This window comes from Accipiter gentilis, unplaced genomic scaffold (genome assembly GCF_929443795.1).
Source record: "Accipiter gentilis unplaced genomic scaffold, bAccGen1.1, whole genome shotgun sequence".
Classification (NCBI taxonomy): Eukaryota; Metazoa; Chordata; class Aves; order Accipitriformes; family Accipitridae; genus Astur; species Astur gentilis.
Window position 1 is genome coordinate 563 of NW_026060831.1, and position 16668 is coordinate 17230.

At 61.4% G+C, this 16668-nt stretch overlaps 1 protein-coding gene across 1 annotated transcript; it reads right to left on the bottom strand.

The window, feature by feature from the left end:
• Nucleotides 1-495: 495 nt before the first annotated feature.
• On the bottom strand, nt 496-16403 carry TUFM (Tu translation elongation factor, mitochondrial; the record flags this gene model as incomplete). The annotated part of the gene is made up of 8 exons (XM_049797126.1): nt 16278-16403; nt 8080-8244; nt 6598-6730; nt 6416-6520; nt 6158-6309; nt 1228-1557; nt 779-832; nt 496-634 (listed from the first exon to the last, which is right to left on the bottom strand). Coding segments are annotated over exons 1-8 (1180 nt in total), but the record flags the coding sequence as incomplete, so codon positions are not given.
• Nucleotides 16404-16668: the final 265 nt, after the last annotated feature.

Genomic DNA, 16668 nt, shown 5'->3' on the forward strand with positions numbered 1-16668 from the left:
GGGGAAGGTGTGGGGCGGGGTGTGGGGCGGGGAAGGTGTGGGGCGGGGAAGGTGTGGGGTGGGGAAGGTGTGTGGGGGGTATTGCGTGGGGTGGGATGCATGAGGCAGGGAAGGTGTGGGGTGGGAATGTGTGGGGCGGGGAAGGTGTGGGGCGGGGAAGGTGTGGGGCGGGATGTGGGGCAGGGAAGGTGTGTGGGGGGTATTGCGTAGGGTGGGATGCGTGAGGCAGGGAAGGTGTGGGGTGGGAATGTGTGGGGCAGGAAGGTGTGGGGCGGGGAAGGTGTGGGGCGGGGAAGGTGTGGGGCAGGGGAATGTGTGGGGCGGGAATGTGTGTGGGGTGGGAATGTGTGTGGGCAGGAATGTGTGGGGTGGGGAAGGTGTAGGGTGGGGAAGGTGTGGGGTGGGAATGTGTGTGTGGGGTATTGTGTGGGGTGGGATGTGTGGGGCGGGGAATGTGTGGGGCGGGGAATGTGTGTGGGCAGGAATGTGTGGGGCAGGGAAGGTGTGGGGCGGGGGAATGTGTGGGGCGGAATGTGTGTGGGGTGGGAATGTGTGGGGCGGGGAATGTGTGTGGGCAGGAATGTGTGGGGCGGGGAAGGTGTGGGGCGGGATGTGGGGCGGGGAAGGTGTGGGGCTGGGAATGTGTGTGGGGTGGGAATGTGTGTGGGCAGGAATGTGTGGGGTGGGGAAGGTGTGGGGTGGGGAAGGTGTGTGTGGGGTATTGTGTGGGGTGGGATGTGTGGGGCGGGGAATGTGTGGGGCGGGGAAGGTGTGGGGCGGGATGTGGGGCGGGGAAGGTGTGGGGCTGGGAATGTGTGTGGGGTGGGAATGTGTGTGGGGTGGGAATGTGTGGGGCGGGGAAGGTGTGGGGCTGGGAATGTGTGTGGGGTGGGAATGTGTGTGGGGTGGGAATGTGTGGGGTGGGGAATGTGTGGGGCAGGGAATGTGTGTGGGGTGGGAATGTGTGTGGGGTGGGGAATGTGTGGGGCGGGGAATGTGTGGGGCAGGACAGGGGACGTGATGTTGCAGGTTGTGGGACACAGGGGGATGTGGGGCAGGATGTGGGGCAGAGCAGGGTAGAATGGGCTGGATGTGGGGCAGGGTGTGGGGCTGGACAGGGGGTATGATGTGGGGCACGGTGCGGGGTGGGCCGTGGGGCGGGACAGGGGACGCGATGTCGCAGGTTGCGGGACAACAGAGGGGGATGTGGGGCGGGATCTGGGGCACAGCGTGGGGCAGAGCGGGGCAGGATGGGCTGGATGTGGGGCAGGGTGTGGGGCCGGGTGTGGGGAACAGCGGGGCGGGATGCGGGCCTGGATTTGGGGGCACAACGCAGAGCGGGATGTGGGGTGCGGAGGAGGACGCGGGTCGCGCCGTGGGGCAGGGTACGGGTCGCGCCGTGGGTCGCGCCGTGGGGCAGGGTGTGGGGCCGTGTACCTTGTTGGGGGGCAGGAGGACGCGGCAGGCGATGTCCCACGTGTGGGAGAACATGACGGGCGCGTAGAGCGACACGAAGGGTTTGTGGCGGCCGCCCTCCTGCGGGCTCAGCACGTAAACCTGGGGGGGCGCAGAACGGGCTTGGGGGGCGGCCGTGGGGCAGCCCCACGGCGCCTGCCCCGCGACTCCCCGAGGTCCCGTTACGGTGCTTCGCCCCACGGCCCAGCTCGCCTCGTCCTGCCCCACGGCGGCGGCGGCGGCGTTCCCCTCCTCCGCTCATGCCCCGCATCCTGCCCCACATCTCGCCCCTCTTCCACCCCACGGCTGCTCTCCACACCCCCAAATCCTGCCCCGCATCTTGTCTCTCCGCCTCCAAAATCCTGCCCCACATCTTGCCCCACATCTTGTCTCTCCGCACCCCAAATCCTGCCCCACATCTCGCCCCTCTTCCGCCCCGCTGCTGCTCTCCGCACCCCAAATCCTGCCCCACACTTGCCCCTCCTGCCCCACATCTTCTCATTCCCCCAAATCCTGCCCCACATCTCGCTTCTCTCCTGCCCCACATCTTGTCTCTCCACACCCCCAAATCCTGCCCCACATCTTGTCTCTCCACACCCCAAATCCTGCCCCACATCTCGCCCCTCTTCTGCCCCACTGCTGCTCTCTGCACCCCAAATCCCGCCCCACACTTGCCCCTCCTGCCCCGCATCTTCTCATTCCCCCAAATCCTGCCCCACATCTTGTCTCTCCACCCCCCAAATCCTGCCCCACATCATGCTCCTCCCGCCCCACATCTTCTCTTCTCATTCCCCCAAATCCTGCCCCACATCTCGCTTCTCTCCTGCCCCACATCTTGTCTCTCCACACCCCCAAATCCTGCCCCACATCTTGTCTCTCCACCCCCCAAATCCTGCCCCACATCATGCTCCTCCCGCCCCACATCTTCTCTTCTCATTCCCCCAAATCCTGCCCCACATCTTCTCTTCTCATTCCCCCAAATCCTGCCCCACATCTCGCTTCTCTCCTGCCCCACATCTTGTCTCTCCACACCCCCAAATCCTGCCCCACATCTTGTCTCTCCACACCCCAAATCCTGCCCCACATCTCGCCCCTCTTCTGCCCCACTGCTGCTCTCTGCACCCCAAATCCCGCCCCACACTTGCCCCTCCTGCCCCACATCTTCTCACTCCCCCAAATCCCGCCCCACATCTCGCTTCTCTCCTGCCCCACATCTTGTCTCTCCACCCCCACAAATCCTGCCCCACATCATGCTCCTCCCGCCCCACATCTTCTCTTCTCACTCCCCCAAATCCTGCCCCACATCTCGCTTCTCTCCTGCCCCACATCTTATCCCTCCACCCCCCAAATCCTGCCCCACATCATGCTCCTCCCGCCCCACATCTTCTCTTCTCATTCCCCCAAATCCTGCCCCACATCTCGCTTCTCTCCTGCCCCACATCTTGTCTCTCCACACCCCCAAATCCTGCCCCACATCTTGTCTCTCCACACCCCAAATCCTGCCCCACATCTCGCCCCTCTTCTGCCCCACTGCTGCTCTCTGCACCCCAAATCCCGCCCCACACTTGCCCCTCCTGCCCCACATCTTCTCACTCCCCCAAATCCCGCCCCACATCTCGCTTCTCTCCTGCCCCACATCTTGTCTCTCCACCCCCACAAATCCTGCCCCACATCATGCTCCTCCCGCCCCACATCTTCTCTTCTCACTCCCCCAAATCCTGCCCCACATCTCGCTTCTCTCCTGCCCCACATCTTATCCCTCCACCCCCCAAATCCTGCCCCACATCATGCTCCTCCCGCCCCACATCTTCTCTTCTCATTCCCCCAAATCCTGCCCCACATCTCGCTTCTCTCCTGCCCCACATCTTGTCTCTCCACACCCCCAAATCCTGCCCCACATCTTGTCTCTCCACACCCCAAATCCTGCCCCACATCTCGCCCCTCTTCCGCCCCGCTGCTGCTCTCCGCACCCCAAATCCTGCCCCACACTTGCCCCTCCTGCCCCACATCTTCTCATTCCCCCAAATCCTGCCCCACATCTTGTCTCTCCACCCCCCAAATCCTGCCCCACATCATGCTCCTCCCGCCCCACATCTTCTCTTCTCATTCCCCCAAATCCTGCCCCACATCTCGCTTCTCTCCTGCCCCACATCTTGTCTCTCCACACCCCCAAATCCTGCCCCACATCTTGTCTCTCCACACCCCAAATCCTGCCCCACATCTCGCCCCTCTTCTGCCCCACTGCTGCTCTCTGCACCCCAAATCCCACCCCACACTTGCCCCTCCTGCCCCACATCTTCTCACTCCCCCAAATCCCGCCCCACATCTCGCTTCTCTCCTGCCCCACATCTTGTCTCTCCACCCCCCAAATCCTGCCCCACAGCTTGCTCCTCCCGCCCCACATCTTCTCTTCTCATTCCCCCAAATCCTGCCCCACATCTCGCTTCTCTCCTGCCCCACATCTTGTCTCTCCACACCCCCAAATCCTGCCCCACATCTTGTCTCTCCACACCCCAAATCCTGCCCCACATCTCGCCCCTCTTCCGCCCCGCTGCTGCTCTCTGCACCCCAAATCCTGCCCCACACTTGCCCCTCCTGCCCCACATCTTCTCATTCCCCCAAATCCTGCCCCACATCTTGTCTCTCCACCCCCCAAATCCTGCCCCACATCATGCTCCTCCCGCCCCACATCTTCTCTTCTCATTCCCCCAAATCCTGCCCCACATCTCGCTTCTCTCCTGCCCCACATCTTGTCTCTCCACACCCCAAATCCTGCCCCACATCTCGCCCCTCTTCCGCCCCGCTGCTGCTCTCCGCACCCCAAATCCTGCCCCACACTTGCCCCTCCTGCCCCACATCTTCTCATTCCCCCAAATCCCGCCCCACATCTCGCTTCTCTCCTGCCCCACATCTTATCTCTCCACCCCCCAAATCCTGCCCCACAGCTTGCTCCTCCCGCCCCACATCTTCTCTTCTCATTCCCCCAAATCCTGCCCCACATCTCGCTTCTCTCCTGCCCCACATCTTATCCCTCCACCCCCCAAATCCTGCCCCACATCTCGCCCCTCTTCTGCCCCACTGCTGCTCTCTGCACCCCAAATCCCGCCCCACACTTGCCCCTCCTGCCCCGCATCTTCTCATTCCCCCAAATCCTGCCCCACATCTTGTCTCTCCACCCCCCAAATCCTGCCCCACATCATGCTCCTCCCGCCCCACATCTTCTCTTCTCATTCCCCCAAATCCTGCCCCACATCTCGCTTCTCTCCTGCCCCACATCTTGTCTCTCCACACCCCCAAATCCTGCCCCACATCTTGTCTCTCCACACCCCAAATCCTGCCCCACATCTCGCCCCTCTTCTGCCCCACTGCTGCTCTCTGCACCCCAAATCCCACCCCACACTTGCCCCTCCTGCCCCACATCTTCTCACTCCCCCAAATCCCGCCCCACATCTCGCTTCTCTCCTGCCCCACATCTTGTCTCTCCACCCCCCAAATCCTGCCCCACAGCTTGCTCCTCCCGCCCCACATCTTCTCTTCTCATTCCCCCAAATCCTGCCCCACATCTCGCTTCTCTCCTGCCCCACATCTTGTCTCTCCACACCCCCAAATCCTGCCCCACATCTTGTCTCTCCACACCCCAAATCCTGCCCCACATCTCGCCCCTCTTCCGCCCCGCTGCTGCTCTCTGCACCCCAAATCCTGCCCCACACTTGCCCCTCCTGCCCCACATCTTCTCATTCCCCCAAATCCTGCCCCACATCTTGTCTCTCCACCCCCCAAATCCTGCCCCACATCATGCTCCTCCCGCCCCACATCTTCTCTTCTCATTCCCCCAAATCCTGCCCCACATCTCGCTTCTCTCCTGCCCCACATCTTGTCTCTCCACACCCCAAATCCTGCCCCACATCTCGCCCCTCTTCCGCCCCGCTGCTGCTCTCCGCACCCCAAATCCTGCCCCACACTTGCCCCTCCTGCCCCACATCTTCTCATTCCCCCAAATCCCGCCCCACATCTCGCTTCTCTCCTGCCCCACATCTTATCTCTCCACCCCCCAAATCCTGCCCCACAGCTTGCTCCTCCCGCCCCACATCTTCTCTTCTCATTCCCCCAAATCCTGCCCCACATCTCGCTTCTCTCCTGCCCCACATCTTATCCCTCCACCCCCCAAATCCTGCCCCACATCTCGCCCCTCTTCTGCCCCACTGCTGCTCTCTGCACCCCAAATCCCGCCCCACACTTGCCCCTCCTGCCCCGCATCTTCTCATTCCCCCAAATCCTGCCCCACATCTTGTCTCTCCACCCCCCAAATCCTGCCCCACATCATGCTCCTCCCGCCCCACATCTTCTCTTCTCACTCCCCCAAATCCCGCCCCACATCTCGCTTCTCTCCTGCCCCACATCTTATCCCTCCACCCCCCAAATCCTGCCCCACATCTTATCCCTCCACCCCCCAAATCCTGCCCCACATCATGCTCCTCCCGCCCCACATCTTCTCTTCTCACTCCCCCAAACCCTGCCCCACATCTCGCCCCTCTCCTGCCCCACATCTCGCCCGTTCCGCCCCCCCCCCCCCCCCATCTCGTCTCTCCCCACCCCGCATCCCCTCTCCCGCCCCGCTGCATCCCCCAAATCCTGCCTCCTGCCCCCCCATTCCCCTCTCCCTGCCCCACACCCCTGCCCCACACCCCTGCCCCACACCGACCTGCGCCTCCACTTTCTGATGCGCCTCCAGCGTTCCCGGTTTCCCCATCACCATCCCTCTCCGCACGTCTTCCCGCTTCAGCCCCCGCAGCAGCGCTCCCAGGTTATCCCCGGCTTCCGCCCGTTCCAGGCTTTTATGGAACATCTCGATCCCTGGCCGGAAAACAAAATTAACGCGGGGAAAAAAAAAAAAAAATAAAAAATTTAACGTGGGGCGGCGCCGTGGGGCGGACTTGTGGGGCAGAACGTCTTCCCTCACCCGTCACCACCGTCCGCAGGTGGCGGTTGTATCCCAGGAATTCGCACTCGTCGCCTTTCCGGATGGTGCCGCGTTCCAGCGTTCCCGTCACCACGGTGCCGCGACCTAGCCGTGGGGTGTTGGGAGATCGGAAAAGGTGTGGGGCCGGCAGCGTGGGGCAGGCCGTGGGGCTGGGAAATTACCGGGAATGGAGTGGACGGATTCGACGGGAAGCAGGAAGGGTTTGTCGAGGTCGCGGGGCGGCAGCGGGATGTGGGTGTCGATGGCGTCCAGCAGCTTCAGCACCGAGTTCAGGCCCAGTTCGGGGTCGCGGTCCTGGGGGGGGGGGGGGGGAGAAGGAGATGTGGGGCAGGGTGTGGGGCGGAAGGAGGGGAGATGTGGAGCAGGGTTTGGGGGGTGTGGGGTGGATTTGGGGGGTGTGGGGTGGATTTGGGGGGGTGTGGGGCAGGATTTGGGGGGTGTGGGGCAGGATTTGGGGGGTGTGGGGCGGATTTGGGGGGTGTGGGGCACGATTAGGGGATGTGGGGCAGGATTTGGGGGAGTGTGGGGCAGATTTGGGGGAGTGTGGGGCAGATTTGGGGGGTGTGGGGCAGGATTTGGGGGGTGTGGGGTGGATTTGGGGGGTGTGGAGCGGATTTGGGGGGTGTGGGGCACAATTTGGGGGGGTGTGGGGCACGATTAGGGGATGTGGGGCAGGATTTGGGGGAGTGTGGGGCAGATTTGGGGGGTGTGGGGCAGGATTTGGGGGGGTGTGGGGCAGGATTTGGGGGGGTGTGGGGCGGATTTGGGGGGGTGTGGGGCGGATTTGGGGGGTGTGGGGCACGATTAGGGGATGTGGGGCAGGATTTGGGGGAGTGTGGGGCAGATTTGAGGGGTGTGGGGCAGGATTTGGGGGTGTGGGGCAGGATTTGGGGGGGTGTGGGACGGATTTGGGGGGTGTGGGGCACAATTAGGGGATGTGGGGCACAATTAGGGGATGTGGGGCACAATTAGGGCATGTGGGGCAGATTTGGGGGAATGTGGGGCAGGATTTAGGGGGTGTGGGGCAGGATTTAGGGGGTGTGGGGCAGGATTTAGGGGGTGTGGGGCAGGATTTGGGGGGATGTGGGGCAGGATTTAGGGGGATGTGGGGCAGGATTTGGGGATGTGGGGCACAATTAGGGGATGTGGGGCAGATTTGGGGGAATGTGGGGCAGGATTTCGGGGGTGTGGGGCAGGATTTTGGGGGTGTGGGGCAGATTTGGGGGAATGTGGGGCAGATTTGGGGGAATGTGGGGCAGGATTTCGGGGGTGTGGGGCAGGATTTCGGGGGTGTGGGGCAGGATTTCGGGGGTGTGGGGCAGATGTGGGGGAGTGTGGGGCAGGGTGCGGGGGAGTGTGGGGCAGGGTGCGGGGGAGTGTGGGGCAGGGTGTGGGGTGGAAGGAGTGGAAACGCGGGGCAGAAGTGGGGTGCAATGGGGCAGGTTGTGGGGCAGAGAGAGGGGGATGGATTAGGGCAGGTTGTGGGGCAGAAGTGGGGCAGAGAGTTGTGGGGCAGAACACCGGACATCGCCGCGCCGCGGGGCGAAGCCGTGCCGCGCCGCGGGTCGTCAGCGCGCCGCGGGTCGCGCCGCGGGTCGTCAGCGCGCCGTGGGTCGCGCCGTGGGTCGCGCCGTGGGTCTGACCTGTAGGGCGCAGAGCGCGGAGCCGACGATGACGGGGGTGCGCTCGCCGTCGTAGCCGAATTCGGCCAGCAGCTCCCGCACTTCCAGTTCCACCAGCGCCAGCAGCTCGGGGTCCCCCACCGCGTCCGCCTTGTTGACGTAGACCACCACGTGCTGCACCCCCACCTGTGGGGCAGGGAGATGTGGGGCAGGGAGAGGAGATGTGGGGCGGCGGGGGGGGGGGCTGAGGTTCCAGCTCCGCTCCCACCGTCGGGCTCTCGGTGACTTTTGTGCTGCCCCACACATCCGTCTCTCCCAGCCCCGTGGATTTCTCTCAGCCCCATAGATTCCCTGCAAGCCCCATAGATTATGTCCCCTCTCAGCCCCATAGATTCCTCTCAGCCCCACGGATTCTTCTTGGCCCCACAGATTCCTTGTGACCCCATAGATTCCTCTCGGCCCCATAGATTCTTCTCGGCCCCACAGATTCCTCTCGGCCCCACGGATTCCTCTTAGCCCCATAGATTCCTCTCAGCGCCACAGATTCCTCTCGGCCCCACGGATTCATCTTAGCCCCATAGATTCCTCTCGGCCCCATGGATTCCTCTCGGCCCCACGGATTCTTCTCAGCCCCACAGATTCCTCTTAGCCCCATAGATTCTTCTTGGCCCCACAGATTCTTCTCGGCCCCACGGATTCCTCTCGGCCCCACAGATTCCTCTTAGCCCCATAGATTCTTCTTGGCCCCACAGATTCCTCTTAGCCCCATAGATTCTTCTCAGCCCCACGGATTCCTCTCGGCCCCACAGATTCCTTGTGACCCCACAGATTCCTCTTGGCCCCATAGATTCCTCTCGGCCCCACGGATTCCTCTCAGCCCCACAGATTCCTCTTAGCCCCACAGATTCTTCTTGGCCCCACAGATTCTTCTTGGCCCCACAGATTCCTCTTAGCCCCATAGATTCTGCTCAGCCCCACGGATTCCTCTCGGCCCCACGGATTCCTCGTGACCCCACAGATTCCTCTTAGCCCCATAGATTCTTCTGGGCCCCACAGATTCTTCTCGGCCCCACGGATTCCTCTCGGCCCCACAGATTCCTCTTAGCTCCATAGATTCTTCTCAGCCCCATGGATTCCTCTCGGCCCCACGGATTCCTCTCGGCCCCACGGATTCCGCTTAGCCCCATAGATTCCTCTCGGCCCCATGGATTCCTCTCGGCCCCACGGATTCCTCTCGGCCCCACGGATTCCTCGTGACCCCATAGATTCCTCTTGGCCCCACAGATTCCTCTCAGCCCCACAGATTCTTCTCAGCCCCACAGATTCCTCTTAGCCCCATAGATTCTTCTCGGCCCCACAGATTCCTCTCGGCCCCACGGATTCCTCTTAGCCCCATAGATTCCTCTCGGCCCCATGGATTCCTCTCGGCCCCACGGATTCTTCTCAGCCCCACAGATTCCTCTTAGCCCCACAGATTCCTCTTAGCCCCATAGATTCTTCTCAGCCCCACAGATTCCTCTTAGCCCCATAGATTCTTCTTGGCCCCACAGATTCTTCTCGGCCCCACGGATTCCTCTCGGCCCCACAGATTCCTCTTAGCCCCATAGATTCTTCTTGGCCCCACAGATTCCTCTTAGCCCCATAGATTCTTCTCAGCCCCACGGATTCCTCTCGGCCCCACGGATTCCTTGTGACCCCACAGATTCCTCTTGGCCCCATAGATTCCTCTCGGCCCCACGGATTCCTCTCAGCCCCACAGATTCCTCTTAGCCCCACAGATTCTTCTTGGCCCCACAGATTCTTCTTGGCCCCACAGATTCCTCTTAGCCCCATAGATTCTGCTCAGCCCCACGGATTCCTCTCGGCCCCACGGATTCCTCGTGGCCCCACAGATTCCTCTTAGCCCCATAGATTCTTCTGGGCCCCACAGATTCTTCTCGGCCCCACGGATTCCTCTCGGCCCCACAGATTCCTCTTAGCTCCATAGATTCTTCTCAGCCCCATGGATTCCTCTCGGCCCCACGGATTCCTCTCGGCCCCACGGATTCCGCTTAGCCCCATAGATTCCTCTCGGCCCCATGGATTCCTCTCGGCCCCATGGATTCCTCTCGGCCCCACGGATTCCTCGTGACCCCATAGATTCCTCTTGGCCCCACAGATTCCTCTCGGCCCCACAGATTCCTCTTAGCCCCATAGATTCTTCTCAGCCCCATGGATTCCTCTCGGCCCCACGGATTCCTCTCGGCCCCACGGATTCCGCTTAGCCCCATAGATTCCTCTCGGCCCCATGGATTCCTCTCGGCCCCATGGATTCCTCTCGGCCCCACGGATTCCTCGTGACCCCATAGATTCCTCTTGGCCCCACAGATTCCTCTCAGCCCCACAGATTCTTCTCAGCCCCACAGATTCCTCTTAGCCCCATAGATTCTTCTCGGCCCCACGGATTCCTCTCGGCCCCACGGATTCCTCTTAGCCCCATAGATTCCTCTCGGCCCCATGGATTCCTCTCGGCCCCACGGATTCTTCTCAGCCCCACAGATTCCTCTTAGCCCCACAGATTCCTCTTAGCCCCATAGATTCTTCTTGGCCCCACAGATTCCTCTCGGCCCCACGGATTCCTCTCGGCCCCACAGATTCCTCTTAGCCCCACAGATTCTTCTTGGCCCCACAGATTCCTCTTAGCCCCATAGATTCTGCTCAGCCCCACGGATTCCTCTCGGCCCCACGGATTCCTCTTGGCCCCATAGATTCCTCTCGGCCCCATAGATTCCTCTCGGCCCCACAGATTCCTCTCAGCCCCATAGATTCCTCTTAGCCCCATAGATTCTTCTTGGCCCCACAGATTCCTCTCAGCCCCACAGATTCTTCTCAGCCCCACGGATTCCTCTCAGCCCCACGGATTCCTCTTAGCCCCATAGATTCCTCTCGGCCCCATGGATTCCTCTCGGCCCCACGGATTCTTCTCAGCCCCACAGATTCCTCTTAGCCCCACAGATTCCTCTTAGCCCCATAGATTCTTCTCAGCCCCACAGATTCCTCTTAGCCCCATAGATTCTTCTTGGCCCCACAGATTCCTCTCGGCCCCACGGATTCCTCTCGGCCCCACAGATTCCTCTTAGCCCCATAGATTCTTCTTGGCCCCACAGATTCCTCTTAGCCCCATAGATTCTTCTCAGCCCCACGGATTCCTCTCGGCCCCACGGATTCCTTGTGACCCCACAGATTCCTCTTGGCCCCATAGATTCTTCTCGGCCCCACGGATTCCTCTCAGCCCCACAGATTCCTCTTAGCCCCACAGATTCTTCTTGGCCCCACAGATTCTTCTTGGCCCCACAGATTCCTCTTAGCCCCATAGATTCTGCTCAGCCCCACGGATTCCTCTCGGCCCCACGGATTCCTCGTGACCCCACAGATTCCTCTTAGCCCCATAGATTCTTCTGGGCCCCACAGATTCTTCTCGGCCCCACGGATTCCTCTCGGCCCCACAGATTCCTCTTAGCTCCATAGATTCTTCTCAGCCCCATGGATTCCTCTCGGCCCCACGGATTCCTCTCGGCCCCACGGATTCCGCTTAGGCCCATAGATTCCTCTCGGCCCCATGGATTCCTCTCGGCCCCATGGATTCCTCTCGGCCCCACGGATTCCTCGTGACCCCATAGATTCCTCTTGGCCCCACAGATTCCTCTCAGCCCCACAGATTCTTCTCAGCCCCACAGATTCCTCTTAGCCCCATAGATTCTTCTCGGCCCCACAGATTCCTCTCGGCCCCACGGATTCCTCTTAGCCCCATAGATTCCTCTCGGCCCCATGGATTCCTCTCGGCCCCACGGATTCTTCTCAGCCCCACAGATTCCTCTTAGCCCCACAGATTCCTCTTAGCCCCATAGATTCTTCTTGGCCCCACAGATTCCTCTTAGCCCCATAGATTCTTCTTGGCCCCACAGATTCTTCTCGGCCCCACGGATTCCTCTCGGCCCCACAGATTCCTCTTAGCCCCATAGATTCTTCTTGGCCCCACAGATTCCTCTTAGCCCCATAGATTCTTCTCAGCCCCACGGATTCCTCTCGGCCCCACGGATTCCTTGTGACCCCACAGATTCCTCTTGGCCCCATAGATTCCTCTCGGCCCCACGGATTCCTCTCAGCCCCACAGATTCCTCTTAGCCCCACAGATTCTTCTTGGCCCCACAGATTCTTCTTGGCCCCACAGATTCCTCTTAGCCCCATAGATTCTGCTCAGCCCCACGGATTCCTCTCGGCCCCACGGATTCCTCGTGACCCCACAGATTCCTCTTAGCCCCATAGATTCTTCTGGGCCCCACAGATTCTTCTCGGCCCCACGGATTCCTCTCGGCCCCACAGATTCCTCTTAGCTCCATAGATTCTTCTCAGCCCCATGGATTCCTCTCGGCCCCACGGATTCCTCTCGGCCCCACGGATTCCGCTTAGGCCCATAGATTCCTCTCGGCCCCATGGATTCCTCTCGGCCCCATGGATTCCTCTCGGCCCCACGGATTCCTCGTGACCCCATAGATTCCTCTTGGCCCCACAGATTCCTCTCGGCCCCACAGATTCCTCTTAGCCCCATAGATTCTTCTCAGCCCCATGGATTCCTCTCGGCCCCACGGATTCCTCTCGGCCCCACGGATTCCGCTTAGCCCCATAGATTCCTCTCGGCCCCATGGATTCCTCTCGGCCCCATGGATTCCTCTCGGCCCCACGGATTCCTCGTGACCCCATAGATTCCTCTTGGCCCCACAGATTCCTCTCAGCCCCACAGATTCTTCTCAGCCCCACAGATTCCTCTTAGCCCCATAGATTCTTCTCGGCCCCACAGATTCCTCTCGGCCCCACGGATTCCTCTTAGCCCCATAGATTCCTCTCGGCCCCATGGATTCCTCTCGGCCCCACGGATTCTTCTCAGCCCCACAGATTCCTCTTAGCCCCACAGATTCCTCTTAGCCCCATAGATTCTTCTTGGCCCCACAGATTCCTCTCGGCCCCACGGATTCCTCTCGGCCCCACAGATTCCTCTTAGCCCCACAGATTCTTCTTGGCCCCACAGATTCCTCTTAGCCCCATAGATTCTGCTCAGCCCCACGGATTCCTCTCGGCCCCACGGATTCCTCTTGGCCCCATAGATTCCTCTCGGCCCCATAGATTCCTCTCGGCCCCACAGATTCCTCTCAGCCCCATAGATTCCTCTTAGCCCCATAGATTCTTCTTGGCCCCACAGATTCCTCTCAGCCCCACAGATTCTTCTCAGCCCCACGGATTCCTCTCAGCCCCACGGATTCCTCTTAGCCCCATAGATTCCTCTCGGCCCCATGGATTCCTCTCGGCCCCACGGATTCTTCTCAGCCCCACAGATTCCTCTTAGCCCCACAGATTCCTCTTAGCCCCATAGATTCTTCTCAGCCCCACAGATTCCTCTTAGCCCCATAGATTCTTCTTGGCCCCACAGATTCTTCTCGGCCCCACGGATTCCTCTCGGCCCCACAGATTCCTCTTAGCCCCATAGATTCTTCTTGGCCCCACAGATTCCTCTTAGCCCCATAGATTCTTCTCAGCCCCACGGATTCCTCTCGGCCCCACGGATTCCTTGTGACCCCACAGATTCCTCTTGGCCCCATAGATTCCTCTCGGCCCCACGGATTCCTCTCAGCCCCACAGATTCCTCTTAGCCCCACAGATTCTTCTTGGCCCCACAGATTCTTCTTGGCCCCACAGATTCCTCTTAGCCCCATAGATTCTGCTCAGCCCCACGGATTCCTCTCGGCCCCACGGATTCCTCGTGACCCCACAGATTCCTCTTAGCCCCATAGATTCTTCTGGGCCCCACAGATTCTTCTCGGCCCCACGGATTCCTCTCGGCCCCACAGATTCCTCTTAGCTCCATAGATTCTTCTCAGCCCCATGGATTCCTCTCGGCCCCACGGATTCCTCTCGGCCCCACGGATTCCGCTTAGGCCCATAGATTCCTCTCGGCCCCATGGATTCCTCTCGGCCCCATGGATTCCTCTCGGCCCCACGGATTCCTCGTGACCCCATAGATTCCTCTTGGCCCCACAGATTCCTCTCAGCCCCACAGATTCTTCTCAGCCCCACAGATTCCTCTTAGCCCCATAGATTCTTCTCGGCCCCACAGATTCCTCTCGGCCCCACGGATTCCTCTTAGCCCCATAGATTCCTCTCGGCCCCATGGATTCCTCTCGGCCCCACGGATTCTTCTCAGCCCCACAGATTCCTCTTAGCCCCACAGATTCCTCTTAGCCCCATAGATTCTTCTTGGCCCCACAGATTCCTCTCGGCCCCACGGATTCCTCTCGGCCCCACAGATTCCTCTTAGCCCCACAGATTCTTCTTGGCCCCACAGATTCCTCTTAGCCCCATAGATTCTGCTCAGCCCCACGGATTCCTCTCGGCCCCACGGATTCCTCTTGGCCCCATAGATTCCTCTCGGCCCCATAGATTCCTCTCGGCCCCACAGATTCCTCTCAGCCCCATAGATTCCTCTTAGCCCCATAGATTCTTCTTGGCCCCACAGATTCCTCTCAGCCCCACAGATTCTTCTCAGCCCCACGGATTCCTCTCAGCCCCACGGATTCCTCTCAGCCCCATAGATTCTTCTTGGCCCCACAGATTCCTCCCGACCCCATAGATTCTTCTCAGCCCCACAGATTCTTCTCAGCCCCAAACATTACTCTTAGCCCCATAGATTCTTCTCAGCCCCACAGATATCCTCCCCCAGCCCCACATATCACCCCCCCAGCCCCATAGATCAATCCCCCAGCCCCACACATCGCCCCTCCAGCCCCCTTCTGGCCCCATAAACACCCCCCATCGCCCTCCCCAGCCCCACAGATCCCCCCCCCAGCCCCATAGATCCCACCCCCAGCCCCATAGATTCCCCCCCCAGCCCCATAGATCCCCCTCCAGCCCCACAGATTCCCCCCCCAGCCCCATAGATCCCCCTCCAGCCCCACAGATTCCCCCCCCAGCCCCATAGATCCCCCTCCAGCCCCACAGATTCCCCCCCAGCCCCACAGATCCCCCCCAGCCCCATAGATTCCCCCCCCAGCCCCACAGATCCCCCCCAGCCCCATAGATTCCCCCCCCAGCCCCATAGATCCCCCTCCAGCCCCACAGATTCCCCCCCCAGCCCCACAGATCCCCCCCAGCCCCATAGATTCCCCCCCCAGCCCCACAGATCCCCCTCCAGCCCCACAGATTCCCCCCAGCCCCACAGATCCCCCCCAGCCCCATAGATTCCCCCCCCAGCCCCACAGATCCCCCCCAGCCCCATAGACCCCCAGCCCCATAGATCCCCCTCCAGCCCCACAGATTCCCCCCCCAGCCCCACAGATCCCCCCCAGCCCCATAGATTCCCCCCCCCCCCAGCCCCACAGATCCCCCTCCAGCCCCACAGATTCCCCCCCCAGCCCCATAGATCCCCCTCCAGCCCCATAGATTCCCCCCCAGCCCCACAGATTCCCCCCCAGCCCCACAGATTCCCCCCCAGCCCCACAGATCCCCCTCCAGCCCCACAGATTCCCCCCCCAGCCCCATAGATCCCCCCCAGCCCCACAGATTCCCCCCCCAGCCCCACAGATCCCCCTCCAGCCCCACAGATTCCCCCCCCAGCCCCATAGATCCCCCTCCAGCCCCATAGATTCCCCCCCCAGCCCCTTAGATCCCCCTCCAGCCCCACAGATTCCCCCCCCAGCCCCACAGATCCCCCTCCAGCCCCATAGATTCCCCCCTCCAGCCCCACAGATTCCCCCCCCAGCCCCATAGATTCCCCCCCCAGCCCCACAGATCCCCCTCCAGCCCCACAGATTCCCCCCCCAGCCACATAGATTCCCCCCCCAGCCCCTTAGATCCCCCTCCAGCCCCACAGATTCCCCCCCCAGCCCCACAGATCCCCCTCAGCCCCATAGATTCCCCCCTCCAGCCCCACAGATTCCCCCCCCCAGCCCCATAGATTCCCCCCCCAGCCCCACAGATCCCCCTCCAGCCCCACAGATTCCCCCCCCAGCCACATAGATTCCCCCCCCAGCCCCACAGATCCCCCTCCAGCCCCACAGATTCCCCCCCAGCCCCACAGATCCCCCCCCAGCCCCACAGATTCCCCCCCCAGCCCCATAGATTCCCCCCCCAGCCCCACAGATCCCCCCCCAGCCCCACAGATCCCCCCCCAGCCCCACAGATCCCCCCACCTGCTTGGCCAGCAGAAGGTGCTCCCGGGTTTGGGGCATCTGCCCGTCGGTGGCCGCCACCACCAAGATGCAGCCGTCGAGCGGCGCCGTCCCCGTGATCATGTTCTGGGGAGAGAGAGAGGGGGGACACCCCGAAAGTGAGGGGAACCCCAAAAAAGGGAGGGAAAACACCCAAAAAGGGAGGGAAAACACCCGAAAAGGGAGAGAAACCACCCCAAAAGGGAGAGAAACCACCCCAAAAGGCAGAAAAAACACCCCAAAAGGCAGAAAAAACACCCCAAAAGGGAGAGAAACCACCCAAAAAGCGAGAAAAAACACCCCAAACGGGAGGAGAAACTCCCCAAACAGAGAGAAAACACCCCAAAAGGGAGAGAAACCACCCAAAAAGCGA